We start from the raw sequence: 19,253 nt of genomic DNA, 5'->3' as shown, positions 1-19,253 counted from the left end.
CAGATTTTGTTCTTTGAAAGAAACTATTTGGTTGGGACCATTGTTTTTCTATATAACGTTTCACCCAGGTCCTTGAACCTTATTGGGTTACCCCATTCCAGTAATGACCCTTCCAGCACAATCACTTTTACTTTGAAACTTTGTTAGTTTCCGCGCTTGTGCTTGTTTACAAACTTGTGCCTTGGTGTTGCTGTTGCATGGACATGCACCTTGCACGCTTTCAGTTTCCGTCACTTTGAAACTTTGTCAGTTTCTGCACTTGTGCTTGTTTAAGTCCGGATGGGAATTCCTGTCTCCAGATAAAAAAAAATTTTTATGATGGTTGATGAAGATTTCCCCAAGTTCCCTCTAATTCATTTGTGCTCAGAATTGTTGGAATGTTTATATTTTTTTGCCTCTTACAAATAAACCATAACGTTCATATGTAACCCACAGCATACGTAAAGATTGAAAAATAAAATTCACTTCATGATTTGTTTTTCTTTAATGTTTTATGATGTTACTTCTGCAAGTTTCCTTTTTGTTAATTATTTTATTTTAAGCTTCTGTCTTTTCACGCTTGGCCTCCCTGTTCCTCTGTTATCCATGCACATACTAATTGTATTGGTTCCCATAAGGGTTTAGAATCAGTACTTTGAAAGAAGATTGTAACATTACCCTGCCTTATGCCCGGGTCTCTGGAATTATGCAGCAGCGGAAAACCAGATTATTCCCTGGGGTTGACAAAACTATTCAACAAAGCCACTTCCCTTCTGAAAGCTCTACGGAACAGAATAGTACATTTTAAATGTCTTATAACCTGAATAAGGTATGCAACATCTTTGTAATTATTATATAGTCTCTGTCCCCTGTTGAAATAGGGGTTGCTTTGAGGCTGTAGTCTGCCAAGTGAACATGAATTTTTTCTTATTGTTAATTTAATTAAAGACCAAGAATGCCTCATTCGATGCACCATGTCCAAATTAGATATGTATTTAAGGTTTATCTTTTATTCTGCTGACAAAAACCCATGTTTGTCCAAGAACGGAAGATTTCTACACAATCTAGACACATTGTTACCTCATTGTTACCGAAGACCAGCTGATCACCACCCTCAACCAGAACCCACCCACCCACCCCACCAACCCAGATGACGCTGCCCGCAACCTCAGACAGTGGATCGACGACTGCGCCAACGCCCTCGCCCCACTCAAGAAACCGTCCAACAACCAAACCAGCAAGAGAGCCACCTGGTTCACCGATGAGCTGCAGACCTCCAAACGTGCCTCCCGGAAACTGGAGAAGATATGGCTCCACGAACGCACTTCGGACAACCGCACAGCCCACAAGGACATCACTCGCAGACATCACCACCTCATCAATATAGCCAAGAGATCCTCCTTCAAAGACCTCCTGGATAACAACGCACACAACAGCGCACACAACAGCAAAGAGCTCTCAGCATCGTAAAAGAACTCTCCAACCCCAGCACCAACGCCATACCGCCCTCACATGAATTGTGCAACTCACTAGCAATCTTCTTCCACCGCAAGATCGCTGACATCCATGACCGCTTCAACACCACGACGGCCCCGACTATGCCAGACCCCACCCCCCCTGTGAACACCACCAGCGCCAACTGCCTGACTTCCTGGTCCAACGGTGACGAGACACGCAAGGTCATGAACTCCATCCACTCAGGATCTCCGTCAGACCCTTGCCCACACCACATATTCAACAAAGCAGACACTGCCATCGCACCCCAACTACAGAAGGTCATCAACATCTCCTTCGAAACAGCAACATTCCCGGAAAGCTGGAAACACGCCGAAATCAACACCCTCCTCAAGAAGCCCAAGGCGAACCCCAAGGAACTCAAGAACTTCCTGCCCATCTCCCTGCTTCCGTTCCCGGCGAAGGTCATTGAGAAAATCGTCAACATGCAACTGGCCCGCCACCTGGAAGACAACATCATCTTGGACCCGTCCCAGTCCGGGTTCAGACGAAACCACAGGGGACTTCATGGTCACGAGACAGCCCTCATCGCCACCACAGATGACATCAAGCGCCAACTAGACAATGACGAAACATCAGCCCCCATCCTCCTGGACCTGTCAGCCGCCTTCGGCACGGTCTGCCATCGCACTCTAAAGACACGCCTGCTAGAAGCCGGAATCCAAGAGAAGGCGCTTGACTGGACCACGTCCTTTCTCTCCGGCAGAACCCAGAGCGTCCGCCTCCCGCTCTTCCGATCAGAGTCCACCGACATCTGCGGCGTCCCCCAGGGTCATCCCCTCAGCCCAATGCTGTTCAACGTCTACATGGCCCCCCTCGCACAAGTGGCCCGCCAACACTACCTCAACATCATCTCCTACGCCGACGACACCCAGCTCATCCTCTCCCTCACCAAGGACCCGGACAGCGCCAAAACCCACCTCCACGAGGGAATGCAGGCCGTCGCTGACTGGATGCAGAACAGCCGTCTGAAGCCGAACTCTGAAGAGACCGAGGTGCTCCTTCTCGGACCAACCCCTCAGCCTAGGACGACTCCTGGTGGCCGACCACACTGAGAACAGCACCGACACCCACCGACCATGCACGTAACCTAGGATTTATCCTCGACTCCTCCCTCTCCATGTCTAAATAGGCTAACGCCGTCTCTTCCTCCTGCTAAAATACCCTCCGCATGCTCCGCAGGATCTACAAGTAGATCCCGACCAAAATAAAAACGGTGACACAGGCTCTCGTCAGCAGCAGACTGCAATATGGCAACGTAATCTACACAGGAATCCCAGCCAAACACCTAGGACGACTACAACACATCCAAAACGCCTCTGCCCGACTGATCGTCAAAGTCCCCCGCAGCAGCCACATCACCCCCCACCTGAGCCCTTCACTGGCTCCCCGTCGACAAGAGGATCACCTTCAAGCTCCTCATCCATGCACACAAAGCACTCCACATTGCCGGACCAGCCTACCTGAACAGGAGACTCAACTTTTACACCCCGACCCGCCAGCTCCGCTCCGCCAGCCTCGCCCTTGCCGATGTCCCCCGCATCCAACAAAAATCCTCCGGCGGCAGATCCTTCTCCTACCTCGCCGCCAAGACCTAGAACACCCTCCCTACCCACTTACGTCAGACCCAAGACCTACTCGCCTTCAGAAGACTCCTCAAGACCTGGCTCCCCCTCCCCTCAGCGCCTTGAGACCCTCACGGGTAAGTAGCTCACTTTACAAGTGTTCTGATTGATTGATTGATTGATTGATTTAAATAGCCAATTTCAGTAGTCCACAGCTGATGGTGACCAGTTAAGTTCCTTTGAAGTGTCTTGTCCGATATTACCTCATGTATGTTAGGGTATTCCTAATGTGCAAACCTAGATGGGAAGTAACTGGACACTGATCAAACTGAGCTTAATTGCAGTTCAAGGACATTACAGTGAGATAGGTGGTTTCCTAAATTGAGGTGTGGTAAGATACCTAAATAAGCATTGGCATAGGAAATAGGTCTCACTTTTGGAACCTTAGAAGTATTTAGTTGTGCAGCACAATATCCTTTGTGCAACAACATCAACTGTTGCATGGCTAAACACTTAAAAGGTCCCAAAAGCAAGACCTATTGCATAATACCAATGCTTGTTTAATATGCTGACATGCTTTCCCATCTGCACATGTTTCCTCTATTAATTTACGCTTGCACATGAAATTAGTATTTATTTCATTTGTTCTCTTTACTGTTTGATTTTAGTATACGAATCCCAATTTATTTTAATACTTTTTTTTTTTGGTGCAATATGCTGACAGAAAGCTTTTCTTGTTTGATTTACTTCTCATGGAGCACCCGTAGAACGATTCTGTTGCAGGGATTCCACTCCTACACAGAACTGTGCACAAGAGACGTAGAACCTCAGTGAATTAGGGTGTACCAAAACTCACCTTAGGGCACAACATCCCCTTACCAGACTAGCATCAGTGTCTCATTGGCTCTTAGTCCTATAGCAAAAATACCAATGATTAAACAACCCAGAACATGCGACTTAGGATACCTCAGGAGTTGTGGAAAACAAGAACACTCTTTCGTCACACTCTCATACCAGTCCAAAACATGGAGTAAAGGAGACACAGGCATGTTTGAAATATTTATTTCTAACGCCGTGATCTCAGGTGCAGCATCTTAGCATGTACAAGTAAACATACTATTAGCAACAAGGTTGTCAGCATAGTTACTACTCCATAAAATACAAAGGGAGAAAGCATATTATAATGCCAAGTGGAAACAGGTCTGAAATATACCTATATTTCGCCCTCCCTTGCTAGTAGATTATTTTATATCTATAGAAGGTCTCATAGGCTTACATGGATGGCCCCATACCTCAGGTATCAGCAGAAGTGGATCACATAGAGTTCTGCACAAGCTCCCACCTTGCGAATGTTCTCGAAGTGTGTGTGATCAGGCCTGCACAGTGCATTATTAAACGCACCAGTATCAGAGCTGGCTGCAGCTGCAGGTGTTATGTCTAGAACGTGCGCTGATCATTCTGAACAACAGACACGGTGTTAAAGACTACCTTGACTGTCGCGGCACTAACTGTACAGACTAAACTCATGAGACTGTGTGGAAGTGCGTAAAAAAAAGTTTTGCAGCGTGAATCTTTCTGGATTCACTATGCTGTGCATTATTCCGCGGTCTTGTGTTTGGGTCCGGAATTGTAGTCTTTTATTTGTTTTTTGTTTTTGTTTTTTCGTAGCCCAGGTGGGCGTCGGCGTCACACCTCCTTGGGTGTATTTCCGGTGACGTCGGCATGCTTCCTGCGGAAGCTCCCACTCCTGGGCGCCATCTTCAGATTCTTTTTTTCCGCGGTCGGGTCTGGATCGTTTCCGTTTGGGCTCCAAACATTTTTGGAGAAAGAAGAAGGAAAATACAGGAATTGGAAGGAAAATTCATCTGAAGACTCTAGGAGACTTCATCAACCAAAGGCCAACGAAGGAGAAGGAGAAATCATCGAGAACTTCGACGCCCATCGACGAACGCGCGACCAGGGGGCCCCCTGAGCGCTCTATGATGGACAACACGCCTTTCAAGTTCTGCCGTAACTGCCACCACAAGTACGCGCAGAAGGACCAGCACCCGGTTTGCAACTTTTGCCTACCGGCAGATCACTAAAGCAAGGACTGCAACGCCTGCTCCGTCTTCGCCCCGAAGACCCTTCGTGTGAGAGCGAGTCAGAGGGTAGCGCACGCCACCCTCCAGGGGAAGGCCCCGACTCCATCCCTTTACGAACTGGGGATGTCCTCCGAGGAAGAGGACAACGCTGCCGCCGAAGACGACAGCTACACGGTCGTAGAGACCGATTACGCCAAGACTTCTGATAAGGTAGGAGACTTTACGGCCCCTAAGAACCCGAGAGACTCTGAGTCTCGAAAAAACGAGGGCAAGGCCCCGAAAGCGCCGGCGCCAAAATCCTTGGTGTCCGCGGCTACATCCAGGCCCAGCGGATCCTCTGAGAATGAGTCCCCGGCGCCGAGAGCTGTTGAACAGCAAAAGTCGGCGAAAATCGTCCCCGAAAAGGATCGATCAACGCCGAGGGAGAAGGACCCTAAAGCACCAACGCCGACCAGAGACACGAAATCCGGTTCGGCGTCGAAGCCTTCGGCGCCGAAGACCAGATCGGCGCCGAGCCAACTGCCGAAAAGAGCGGCCGAACCATCCGACGCGGAACACGCAGCCGAGATGCAGAAAAAGAAAAGGCGCCTCGAGGCCGAAATGGAAAACATCTTGCAGCGGAAGAAAGAATTCGACGCAAAGATGAAGGCCTTCATGATTCCCCGCAAAACCAAGACACCGATGGTGGAGGTTGTCAAGGAGGAAGACTATGACGCCTATGAACAAGATCCGGACGTCGAGGTGGTCGACTACCAGGAGGAAGACGAGAGTCCCTACTATAGTTACGACTATGAGGAGGAAGAGGATAGCAGGACGGACGCCGGGTCGGCGCCCTCTGAATCACAGGAGGTGGATTATCTAGATGTCGACACCCGAAGCCCAGAAGAGGCGGTCGACACATATCCCTCGAGGCCCTCGCCGCCGGACGACATCGGGGCCTACAACTTGGTGATAAAGACTGCCGCAGCAGCATTCAGACTCAAGCTCGACGAAGAGAAGCAGAAAGCAGACTTCCTTCTGGAGACATTGCTCCCCACACAAACAAAGAGCCAGTACCTGCCAATGCTCGACAGCGTCTTGGCACAGGGAAGGGAAGCTTTCAAGGAGCCCGCAACATGCAAGGCGGTCACTCCCAGAACGGAGGAAAAATACAAACATTCCTCAAAAGACCCACCCTACATTCAGGGCACGGTCTCAGCAGACTCAATCATCACAGCCACAGCAAGAAAGAGGGCTAACGTGCCCACTACTTCTGGGCCACCTCCAGATAAGGAAAGCAAGAGGATGGACTTGGTGGGCAGGAGGATCGAACGGATTGCCGCGACCCACTGGCGCATGGCTAATTCCAACGCCCTGATAAATGGGCACATGTACCAGATCATGGAGGAGCTGGGTCGGTTGGTGAAAGACCTGCCCCAGGATGCCCGGCAGAAGGCCGAAAGATTGGTAGAAGAGGGGAAGAACGTGACAAATTCTTGCCTCAAGACTGCCCTGGAAGGAGCGGACAACTCCAGCAGACTCATGATGATGGGCGTCACTAAAAGAAGACACGCCTGGCTCAGGGTTTCAGGTTTCAAACCCGAGGTGCAACACAGCATCCTGAACACACCGTTCAACGGCGAAACACTGTTCGGAACAACAGTTGATGAGAAGCTCAGTCAACTGAAAAAGGATAACGAAACGGCAAGGTCCATGGGGGGATTGCAGTTAAGAGGCAGCAAAAGGGCCACCCCGTCACAGAGGCCCGGCGGGAGAGGTGGAAACCAGCCAGGTACATCACACCAGGCTTTCCAACAAACGCACCAGGCAGACTCGCAAGCTCAGCAGGGTCAGCATAAGCAGTCCTGGCAGTACCAGCCAAGAGGCCAGTCCTTTCGAGGGAGAGGAAATGGATGTGGACAGAGTAAAAGAGGAGGGCAGCAGCCCGCCTCTAAGTGACTTCGAAAAACTCTGTGTGCCCACCCACAGAAAAGATCCCAGGGGGCAGCACGTACAGAGGGATCAGGTGTTACACAAACTAGACACCTACGACCACATAACACCAGTGGGAGGAAGATTAAGATTTTACCTCCAAAAATGGAGAGAAATCACATCAGACAAATGGATTCTCAACATCTTCCAATTCGGATACTGCATAGAGTTGGAGGGGAGGCCAGCAAGTAGAAAACCAAAAAGACCACTAGCAAACAAACAACTAGACCGTCTTCAGGAAGAAGCAAAGGAACTCCTGCAGAAGCAGGCCATAGAACGGGTACCCTTCAAGGAAAGAAACAAGGGAGTATATTCAACGTACTTCCTGGTACCAAAAGTAGACGAAACAATGAGACCCATTCTGGACCTAAGGTTCCTGAACAAATTCATAAGAACGCAAAAGTTCAAAATGACCTCCCTGCAAGAGGTGCTCCTGCAATTGCAAATCTGGGACTTCATGGTAACGATAGACCTCAAGGACGCCTACCTGCACATCCCAATGAACAGAAAGCACAAGCATATGCTCAGATTCACCATTGGAGAAAGCCACTACCAGTTCATAACACTAGCCTTCGGTCTAAAGTCAGCACCAAGGGTCTTCACAAAGTGCCTCGCAGCAGTCGCAGCGCACCTACGAAGGCAAGGAATACACGTATACCCTTACCTGGACGACTGGCTAGTGACAGCAAACTCATACCAGAAATGCAAGCAAGCACGCACAAACAGTGACGAACACGCTCACAAACCTGGGGTTCTCCATCCATTGGAAGAAATCATCAATGGAGCCGGAACAGGTGAAGATCTTCCTGGGAACACAGATCAACACCTTACAGGGCAAGGTGGTCCTCAGCGAGAAGGGGGCGAGAGCGCTGGTGAAAGAAACTCGCCTCTACCAGAAGGGGCAAGCTCGGACAGTGAGGACTGCGAGCAAGATCATGGGCATGATGGCATCATGCATCCACCTAGTACCAAATGTACGACTCCACATGAGACCCATTCAAGAATGGCTACAGGAGCAATGGTCACAAGCTACAGGCAGTTGGGAGGATCTAGTGGTTGTAACACACTCAGTGCAGAAGGAGATGACATGGTGGAACATGGAGAACATAACAAGGGGAAAGCCTCTAAAGGCCCCAACACAAACGGTGACCATCACCACAGACGCATCCCTGAAGGGATGGGGCGCTCACATGGAGGAACTCAAAGTGAGAGGGCTGTGGACACCAGCAGATGCGACAAAACACATCAATTACCTGGAATTGAAGACCATCTTCCTTGCACTGAAAGCTTTCCAAACAAGGCTGTACAAGCACAAGTTATTGCTACAAACCGACAACACCACAGCGATGTTCTACATCAACAAGCAGGGTGGGACGCAGTCAACCATGCTCTCAACGCTAGCGCAGGAGATATGGAGATGGGCCATCCCACTCAAGATAGACCTGCTAGCCATACACCTACCAGGGAAGGACAACATACAAGAGTTCTGGCTCAGCAGACAGACATTGGCATCCCACGAGTGAGAGCTCAATGCTCAAGAGACAAGGTGGCTGTTCGACAAATGGGGAACGCCATCAGTGGACCTGTTTGCCACACGCCAGAATGCAAAATGCCAAAACTTCGCATCCAGAAAGCCCGAGGAGGGGTCCCTGGGGAATGCCCTATGGATAGATTGGTCCAGGACATTTGCTTACGCTTTTCCCCCCCCCCGATACCACTGATGCACAGAGTGCTGAGCAAATGCAGAGCGAGCAACATGACCCTGATGCTGGTCGCTCCGCAGTGTGCCAGACAGACATGGTACTCGCAGATCATGGAGATGACAGTGTGCACCCCACAGATTCGGCAAGAGGAAAGACCTGCTCTCCATGCAGAACGGAGAGGTGCTGCACCCAGAGCCAGAGAGCCTGAGCCTGGTGGCATGGCTCCTGAGGACATAGAGTTTGCATATTTGAAACTACCAGAAAGCACCCTGAGGGTTCTTCGGGAGGCACGAAAGCCCATCACTCGGAAGTGCTATGTTGCAAAGTGGAAAAGATTCACAATGTGGTGCAGAAGAGAAAAACTTCACAATAAAATGAAGGACTCCACAGTGCTAAAGTACCTCACGCACCTGCTGGAGAAGAATGAATATGCTACTTACCAGTATGCATCTGTTCTTGGCATGTAGGGCTGCTAACATTCATATCTTTTGCATTAGATCGCCGCCTAGTGTTGGGTCCGGATGATCGCACATTGTTGTCCTGGAAGAGTCTTCGAAGTATCCTGAGATAGGTGGCTCCTCCCCTGGACTACAGTGCGCATGGGCATCGGCTCCATCCCCAGATTGTTTTTAGCCATTGTGGCAGAGATGGAGTGAAATAGTGTAAAGGATGTCCATGCTAATGATTGAATGCAAGAGTATGTCTGCAGCTGCGACAGGCACCGGGGAGGAGGGTGGGCGATATGAATGTTAGCAGCCCTACATGCCAAGAACAGATGCATACTGGTAAGTAGCATATTCAGTTCGAGGCATGTGGGCTGCTAAATTCATATCTTTTGCATAGAATATATAGCAGTCCCTCCATTAGCGGCGGTTGCCCGTGCCAGCTGCAGAAACCTGAAAAAGTGTCTTGAGAACAGCCTGCCCAACAGCTGCTTGCTGTTTGGAATGCACATCAACACAGTAGTGTTTTGTAAAGGTATGTGGTGTAACCCATGTGGCTGCTCTACAAATGTCCTCTAAAGGAATGTTCCCCAGGAAAGCCATGGATGCCCCCAATTTGCGTGTGGAGTGCGCCCTTGGGGGTATTGTTAAGGTGCGTTTAGCCTTTTGATAGCAGATCTGGATGCACTTAACAATCCATCTGGCTATTCCTGCTTTGGAAATAGGGTTGCCCTTGTGCTGTGGCGAGAAGGCAACAAAAAGTTGTTTTGTTTTCCTAAAGTGTTGTGTCCTGTCAATATAGTACATCAACGCCCTCCTAACGTCCAAAGTATGGAGCATTCTTTCCGCCACCGTTTGTGGGTTTTGGAAGAATGCAGGCAAGTCAATAGTTTGGTTGAGATGAAACTGTGACACCACCTTCGGAAGGAATTTGGGGTTAGTACGTAGTACCACCCTATTTGGATGAATTTGTATGAATGGCTCTTGGATTGTGAGCGCTTGCAGCTCACTGACACGTCTCAGTGAAGTGATAGCAATAAGGAAAGCCACTTTCCATGTTAGGAACTGGAGTTCACACGAGTGTAGTGGCTCAAAAGGTGGTCCCATCAGCCTGGTGAGGACCACATTGAGATTCCACACCGGAGCTGGCGGTGTTCTTGGGGGAATGACTCGTTTCAGACCTTCAAGGAAGGCCTTAATGGCAGGCACTCTGAAGACAGAGAGATGCTGCCTGTTCTGAAGATAAGCTGCTATGGCGGATAGATGTATCCGAATGGAAGTGTACGCTAGATTGCACTTGTAAAGATGTAACAGATAACAAATGATGTTAGGGATAGATGCATCTAGCGGGTTTATGTTATTGGCTGTACAGTGAAGGACGAAACGCTTCCATTTTTGCAGCATAGCATGCTCTGGTAGTCGGCTTCCTTGCCTCCTTGATGATGTCCATGCATTCTGGAGGTAGGTGAAGGTAGCCAAACTCTAGGACTTCAGGAGCCAGATCGCCAGGTTGAGCTGTTGCGGATCTGGATGCTGAATGTCTCCATGGTTCTGCGTCAAAAGCCTGGGCGTTAGGCGCAGCCTTTGATGCGGCACCACCGAGAGCTCCCGAAACGTGGTGTACCATGCTTGGCGTGCCCACGTTGGAGCAACTAGGATGAGTGTCATCGAGTGCTGCCTTAGTTTTCTTGCCACCAGCTGTATCAGAGGTGCTGGTGGAAAAGCGTACGCAAATTTGCCGGACCAGTTCATCCATATCGCATTCCCCTGCGACTGTGGGTGAGGGAACCTACTGCGACTGGAACCCTGCCACCACCTCTTCCGTAAAAAACTGAAAACTCTGCTTTTCCCCAAATAAGCTCCCCTTCCCCCTCTGGTCTCCACTTGTATCATTAGCGCGGGGATGCCTCCGGGTCACCAGGCGCTTTATAAATCGCTAAATAAAATAATAAAATAAACCTGGCGGCAAAGTGTTGGCATTTTGCGTTTTCGTTTGTGGCAAACAGGTCTATCTCCGGATGACCCCACTGCTGGAAGTACGGGAGGAGTACTGATGGATGTAACTCCCACTCGTGCATTTGATGGCTGTATCTGCTGAGCAGATCCGCCATCTGATTGTCCTTGCCCGGGAGGTGTTCTGCCATGAGGAAAATGTTCCTCTGAATGGCCCACTTCCACATGCTCTGAGCCAGATGAGACAGCTGCGGCGAGTGGGTGCCTCCCTGCTTTTGAATGTAGTACATCGCTGTCATGTTGTCCGTCCGGACTAACACTACCTTGTTGCACAGATGTACATTGAAGGACTTGAGCGCCATGAAGATTGCCATCAGTTCCAGATAGTTGATGTGCATCTTCTGTTGCTGCGTCGTCCATAGTCCCTGCACAGTGTAAGTGAGCAGATGAGCTCCCCATCCCTGGAGAGATGCGTCCGTTGTCAGGGTAATCTGTGGCACTGGCTCTTGGAACAGTCGGCCCTTGCAAAGGTTGTGTGGATTCCACCAATGCAGAGAGTTGTATGGCCGACTGGTAACCAACACTAGGTCTGTCAATTGTCCCTGAGCCTGTGTCCACTGATTTGCTAAGCACTCCTGGAGCGGACGCATATGTAACCTTGCGTGAGGGACTATGAAGATGCAGGAGGCCATCATGCCAATCAACTGCATGAATACTCTCGCTGGAAGCGAGTGTTGTGGTCTGAACTTTTGGATTAGAGACTGCATGCTGTCTATCCTGACCTTGTTTGGCTGAGCCATGGCTGTCAGGGTATTTATCGTCGCGCCCAGAAACTGCCGCACATGTGCTGGTTGAAGGTGCGACTTTGGGTAGTTCAACGAGAAGCCCAGATTGTGAAGGAGGTGAATGGTAGTCGACATGTCCGCGGCGCACTGTTGTTCCGACTTGGCTTGAACGAGCCAGTCGTCTAGGTAGGGGTAGACATGGATGTTCTGCCTCCTGAGGTGCGCCGCTACCGTCGCCAGACACTTGGTAAACACTCTGGGGGCGGTGGTCACTCCGAAGGGTAGGACTTTGAACTGATAATGCCTGCCTTGGATGGTGAACCTGAGGTACTTTCTGTGGGACGGGTGTAGTGGTATGTGGAAATAAGCATCCTTGAGGTCTAAGGTTGCTAGGAAGTCCCCTTGGTTCAGCAAGGGAAGAATCTGTTGCAGTGTAAGCATATGGAAATGTTCTGACAGAATATACAGGTTGAGGGGGCGCAGATCCAGAATGGGTCTGAGGGATCCGTCCTTCTTTGGAATAAGGAAGTACAGGGAATAGACCCCTGTGCCTTCCTCCTCCACTGGCACGAGCTCGATTGCGCCTTTTTGCAGCATCACCACTACTTCTTGCTGCAATAAGTGCAAGTGCTCTGCGGACATAGGCCGTTGCCTTGGTGGAATGTTGGGTGGAGTGGACTTTAACTCTAGACAATAACCGTACTGGACAAGTTGTCGTACCCACCTGTCTGTGGTGATGTTTGTCCAGACTGGCAGGAACTGCTGGAGTCTCCCCCCGACAGGTGTTAAATGGTCGGGGGCAGTGACCGAGAGTCACTGTTTGTTTGGGGCAGAGGAACGGGAGTTGTTGTTTCCTCTGCCACGTCCTCTGGTGCTGTTTCCTCGATAACCCCCTTTATTCTGCTTGGGGTACGAGGACTGTGCTCCACCTCTAGTGAACGGAGATTGTTGACCCATCTGTCCTCGGGTGACTCCACGTGCACCTGAGCGACGAAAAGTGTTGCCCCGGAATTGTTGTGACTGAAGGGCCCCCATAGACTTAGCTGTTTCGTTGTCTTTCTTAATCTTTTCGAGGGTGGTGTCAACATCAGGACCAAACAGTCTATCAGGATTGACGGGCTGATTGAGTATGGTCGTTTGAATGTCTGGTTTAAACCCTGATATGCGTAGCCACGCTTGTCGTCTCAGCATGACGCTAGTGTTAATAGCCCTAGCTGCTGTGTCCGCGGCATCAAGTGCACACTTTATGGCTGCATTGGAGATGAGTTTACCCTCCTCTATAAGCAGTTTGGTACCCTCTTGAAACTGCGAAGGCAGGAGTTGTAAAAGTTGCTCTAGGGTGTCGTAATGCGCCCTATCATAACGTGCCAATAGCGCCTGTGTGTTCGCAATACGCTAGAAATTGGCAGCCTGCGCAGCTACTCTTTTGCCCCCTGCCTCAAGCACTTTAGACTCCTTGTCTGGGGGAGGAGCTTCACCCGTTGTCTGGGAGTTTGCCCTTTTGCGGGCATTTGCGACCACAAGAGTCTAGTGGCAACTGTCCCCGAATGTATGCAGGGTCTGCAGGTGCTGGTCTGTATTTCTTCTCGATGCGTGGATTGACCACCCTCGCCCTGGTAGGCTCTTTGAAGATATCCGCAGCATGCTTAAGGACACCTTTGAGCATAGGAAGTGTCTTGACTGTCCTTTCAGAGACTGAAAAAGTGTCAAACAGAAAATCTTCCTCCACTGGGTCAGCATGCATGTCCACATCATGATTAGCAGCTGCCCGTTCAATGAGTGCATGAAATCCTGCATAGTCTTCTGTTGGGGATGCATGTGCACTGAAAGGCTGTGGGTCCTGCCCCACATTTTGGATTCCCTGGTCACCTATGTCGTCATAGGAATCCTGTTGTGCATCGGGCTCATTGATGGGGAAAGTGTACTGGTCATCTTGTCCATATTCCTCTCCCTCAGAGTGGTCAGGGGAAGGTGTTGGACTCCTTCTAGGAGGAGGCTGGATAGGTTCAATCAGGGCTGGAGTGTCCTGTGCAAGCCTCTTCTTTTTAAGTGGGATAACATAGGAGTCCACTGGCTGGGAAGTGATCTTCCTCTTGTAAAGGGTCAACTTGCCCGTGTCCGCGTCGATAAAACGTTCAGAGTCGTCTCCTGAGTCGAGTTGTCGACCCAATACTCCAGCAGGCGTGGACGAGTCCGATGTCTTTGGCGCCGTCTTTGGCGCAAAGGCCTTTGGTGCCTCCTTTGGCGGCAGAACGAAGAGAAGTTTGCCAGTAGGCTTTACCGGCATGTCCATCGTCTTATGGTGCGACGGCGCCGGAGCCGACGTCGCAGAAGCCTTATCCCGTATTCTTTGAAGTGAAGTGGCGATGAGGGATGCGTCACTCACAGCGGCACTTTGCGCCGACGAGGAGGCCTTCACCTTGCCTTCGGTTCCGACGTCTTGTGGGCCCTTCGGAACCTTAGACGTCGATGCTGCAGCTGTAGACACAGAGTCCTTTGACCGATGTGTTGAGCCTCCGCCCTTCGATCCGTGTGATTTTGCAGACTCCGTCTCAACCACGCGTCCGACTAACAACGTCCCAGTCGGTACCGGAGTCTTGTCGCTGACTTTGGCGGACTTTGACGGCGTCGTCCCGGTCGACCCGTGCCGGACGACCTTCTTGGAGGATGCCTCCTCTGCCGACGACTTCGGCACTGTCGAATCTACAGTTTTCTTCGACTTCTGTGGACCGGAGGCCGACTGAGTCGATGAGGTAGCAGGCTTTGGTGTTTTTGGTTGAACGACCGCCATCTTAGGTGCACTCGAATCCGTTAGTTTCGGTTTCGTTTTCGGGTCGGCCATTTTAGGAGCAGTCGATACCGATGGTTTCGGTTTCGGTTTCGATACGGGCTGCGTAGCAAGTATGTCCGTGGCCGGGCCTGAAGGCGGGGCCGTGGCTTGCGGTACAGGGTCTTGGGTAAGGCCGAGTGGCGATCCCGTGACCCGAGCCTGATCCGCGTAACTTTCGGGGCATAGCTCATCCCCTGAGCTATCTTCCGCGGCCCCATAAACTTCTTCGACGTCCCCTACCTCGTCGACTTATTCAAGGCCTTGATCCACGACCCCGTCGTCGTCTTCCGGATCTGCCTCGACCTCCGTCGCGGGTGGTGAGATTTCAAGATGATGGCTTAGGCCCTCTTCTTCCTGGTCGCCGAAGATGTTATCTGGAGCCGGGGCCGCTTGTCTGGCCTCAAGGCGCACCGCGCGCCAAAGCTTGAGCGTCTTCTTCGACCTGAATCTGGAGCAGGCCATGCAGCTGTCCTCGTTATGGTCTGGCGAGAGGCATTTGTTACAGACTGGGTGCACGTCGATATGTGGGTATTTGGACCCACAGACGGGACAGTATTTAAACGGGCTCCGCTCCATGTTGAAAAGTTGTGGTCGTGTTGCGATGAGAAGGCCTCGATGTCCGAAGAGTGATACGACTCCGCAGATTCCGACTCAAAGAGACGGAAGAACTCGAGACCGTACGCAAACAGTACCGACGTAATGAAACGAAGGCCTTTTGGCCTTAAAGAAGCTAGTTTTCTCGGTTCCGACAGAGAGACGTCGAGACCGCATCCGAACCCAATGGCGGAAAAAACAATCTGGGGATGGAGCCGATGCCCATGCGCACTGTAGTCCAGGGGAGGAGCCACCTATCTCAGGATACTTCGAAGACTCTTCCAGGACAACAATGTGCGATCATCCGGACCCAACACTAGGCGGCGATCTAATGCAAAAGATATGAATTTAGCAGCCCACATGCCTCGAACCCTTAGCTCATCCTCGTTAAGAGTTCACTTGGCAGGCGATAGTCGCCTACACAAGAGGAGAAACGTGCAGGAGTTTCTTCACATCACAGGTGGTGAAAAGATTCCTGGAAGGAGCAAAGAGGATCGCACAACCCAAGCGGGTGCCGCCACCTGCATGGAACTTGAACATAGTCCTAACGGAACTCATGAAAGAGCCCTTTGAACTACTTCACAAGGCCTCCCTAAAGATGCTAACTATGAAAACAGCTTTCCTGGTTGCAATAACATCCTTACGCAGAGTAAGCGAACTTCAGGCACTGACGCTACAAGAACCCTACATACAAATACACAATGATAGGGTTGTGATGAGATCTGACCCACACTTCATGCCGAAGGTGGTGTCCAAATTCCACATGAACCAGTCTATACAGATACCGAGTTTTTTCCAAAAACCAACCACTAGCGCAGAGCGAGCTCTGCACACCCTGGACGCCAGAAGGGCAGTCATGCACTACATTGAAAGAACGAAGGGACATAGGAAAACAAAACAGTTATTTGTGTCATTCGCCAACAGTTTCATGGGGAAAGCAGTAACCAAAGAGACTATTGCACTATGGATCGCACAAACAATTCAGCTCTGCCACAAACGTGCAGGACGAGCTAGCAGAGGGGACACGTGCCCACTCCACTAGGAAAAAGGGTGCTACAATAGCTTTCCTGGCTAACACCCCCATACAAGACATATGCCTGGCGGCAACATGGGCTTCGGTGCACATGTTCACGAAGCACTACTGTGTGGATATACAGATGAACAAGGAAGCACAAGTCAGACAAAAGGTGCTCCAACACATATTCAATAACCAACGCTTATCTTCCACCCAGCCGCCACAGAAATGAGAAACCGCTACAAAATCTATGCACAGCATAGTGAATCCAGAAAGATTCACGCTGCAAAACGAATAGTTTTCTTACCTGTGGGTATAGTTTTGCAGCTTGAAGATCTTTCTGGGTTCACTAGCGAACCCACCCACCTCCGCCAGAAAAATGAGGCTGGAGAGAGAAAAGGTGGTTAAAAAAACAGAGTCAAATACAAAAAAAAAAAAGACTTTAAAGGTCAAGAGCGGTAAAAAATCACTTAATGGAACATTGCCATTACTTCGGAAACAAAACAAACACGGAAAAAAAGAACCCGAAGATGGCGCCCAGGAGTGTGAGCTTCCGCAGGAAGCATGTCGACGTCACCGGAAATACACCCAAGGAGGTGTGACGCCGACGCCCACCTGGGCTACGAAAAAAAAAAACCAAAGAAAAGACTACGATTCCGGACCCAACCACAAGACCGCAGAATAATGCACAGCATAGTGAATCCAGAAAGATCTTCAAGCTGCAAAACTATACCGACAGGTAAGAAAACTATTAGTTATTCTAGTGTGAAGAGAAATACTCATGCTTCTGTAAACAATAGCGCCAGTGTGTGCTGTGTGCAAAGCAAAGCAGAAAAGGAAAAATGGCGTTTAAACTTCTAATAAGCCATGCTAACTTAACACCGTGTATAATGCAAAGCTCACCCCCACTACAATTCATTATCTTTACATTCATAGGAATTGTATTTTGTAACCTGTAGAAGTGAAATTTGTCAGTAGGAATGTTATTTTAGAGCTATTAAATTCAGATGTGTTTATTAAATATATGTAGTTGGTAATGGTGTCACTTGCTTACATAGTGCATGTTTTTTTTCTTCAGAACTAATTTTATTAATTTTTCAGTGGTCGTTTGGCCCATTGGTCTACTAGTGTTCACATACATTAGCGTCGCTATAACAAGCCAATTACAACCATTAAACCCAATGCATTTGTTCCTCTGAGGGTTTATGACTCCCCCAAGCAACCCCCATGTTCCGATCATGAGGTTTAACAGAGTTAATCACACCCCCCAGATCAAATGTTTGAATTTCAGTGTATGTCGGACTTCGCTGTCAGCTGTGCCAGTGGAAGACTGCTGGACTCTGCCCATCGCCGCCATATTTTATGTGTTTCTGTGGGCATCCTCGTTCTTGGAAGACCGACAAAGTGCACATTTTTGAAGTAGTAAATGTTTTCCTATTTTGAAAAATACTAGCTGTTCTCATTGATTTCCTTTTAATGCCTGATTCTAATTGCTTTGAAAACAATGTTTTTGTTGTGGACTTCTGCCGCAGTGTTAGCAAAATTAATGGAAGGTTTTCTTTTTTACTTTACATACACAGTGCAAGGTGGGCTGCGTGCAAAAAAGTCTTAAAGGCAGCATATTGAAAATCAGCGGTAATCACTCATGAAAAGCTGATGCAGGACATCACCTTAAAGAAGTTTAAAAACTAGCTTGACTTTCGGCTGGAGATTCGTAAAGGGCATTGGATTTGGAAGTACTGGGATCGAAAAACAGCGGCATCCACTCCTTAAAGCTGTTACAGCACACCACAATAAATCAGTTTGACAAAGAGCTTGATTCGTAAAAAGCAGTGGAATTGAAAGTACTAGCATCTGCTTTTCAACGCATGGCATCAGCAAAGAGCCACTGAAGATCTCTCTCTCAACACTTGGATAACTCTGATAGCAGCCAAACTTTACTGAATCCTGGTAGTACACTTCTGAGCACTTGCAACTTCTCCCAATGCCTGGCACTGTGCTTGGCCAGGGTAGTTCTTTAAAGAAGGAGAATAAAATGTCGGCCCTTCAAGTGGTTGCAAACAAATCTAAAGAAAAGGCTGATTATGGCTGTGAATCCGATTCTGATTCGAACTATGCTTGTGAGGCACCTGACTTCGATGAAGAGCTCGGTAGTGCGTGCAGTAGGCCCTCTGGAAAGAGAAACGGTGGTACTGGTTTGTACTCCGGGAAGACTGATGCTGGTAGTTCTCGCTTTGATAATGTTGTCATCCTTGCTGGAAGGCGCTGTAAGAAAAGGAAGACTAAACGCTTAAACCCTCTGAATGCTTCCACTGTTCACCTGACAGCCAGCAAACCTTGCTCTGCTACCACATTGCCAAGCAGTCCACTTGTCCCCCAAGAGTCCAAAAACAACTCTGTTGATTCAGGCCCTCTAGATGTATGTTGTGATGTCCACAAGGTATGTAGCTTTCATTGAGATCAATTTCTGTGTTTGTGTGAATTAGTGAGCTATGCTGTTATCAGCATTTCTTCTTTCCAGACAAAGCATTTCTAAGTATGTTGCAGTAATAATGTTTTTTTTTCACAAAGTGGGAAAACATTGTAATAGTTATAGCTATGATACCTTTATTTGGCCCACACTTTACTTTGTTAATAACTTACAAGACTGCTGAAGTCCATTATTCAGTTAATGATTCTAGTGTTTGCTTAAATAAATTAAATTAGGCTGCAAAGCTCTGCAATAACCCCAGTGTCTACACATCCTGTGGCCCCCAAATCGTTCTTCTGACATTAGAGCTCCCAATTACAACTTGGGTCTAGTGCTTTTTTTGGTA

At 49.2% G+C, this 19,253-nt stretch overlaps 1 protein-coding gene across 4 annotated transcripts in view; it reads left to right on the top strand.

Annotated features, from left to right (window-relative positions):
- The window catches only part of LOC144817738 (uncharacterized), a 314,135-nt gene that overhangs the window by 92,307 nt on the left and 202,575 nt on the right, over positions 1-19,253 (top strand). For all 4 annotated transcript variants that reach the window (XM_078674517.1, XM_078674516.1, XM_078674514.1 and 1 more), the window contains exon 2: positions 18,018-18,877. In XM_078674517.1, the coding sequence (XP_078530643.1) occupies positions 18,422-18,877 (456 nt within the window). In that variant the 5' untranslated portion in view covers positions 18,018-18,421. The remainder of the gene's footprint in view (positions 1-18,017; positions 18,878-19,253) is intronic.

Source organism: Lissotriton helveticus, chromosome 2_1 (genome assembly GCF_964261635.1).
Source record: "Lissotriton helveticus chromosome 2_1, aLisHel1.1, whole genome shotgun sequence".
Lineage (NCBI taxonomy): Eukaryota > Metazoa > Chordata > Amphibia > Caudata > Salamandridae > Lissotriton > Lissotriton helveticus.
The sequence above is the reverse complement of the archived record's forward strand: the minus strand, read 5'-3'. Positions and strand labels throughout refer to the sequence as shown.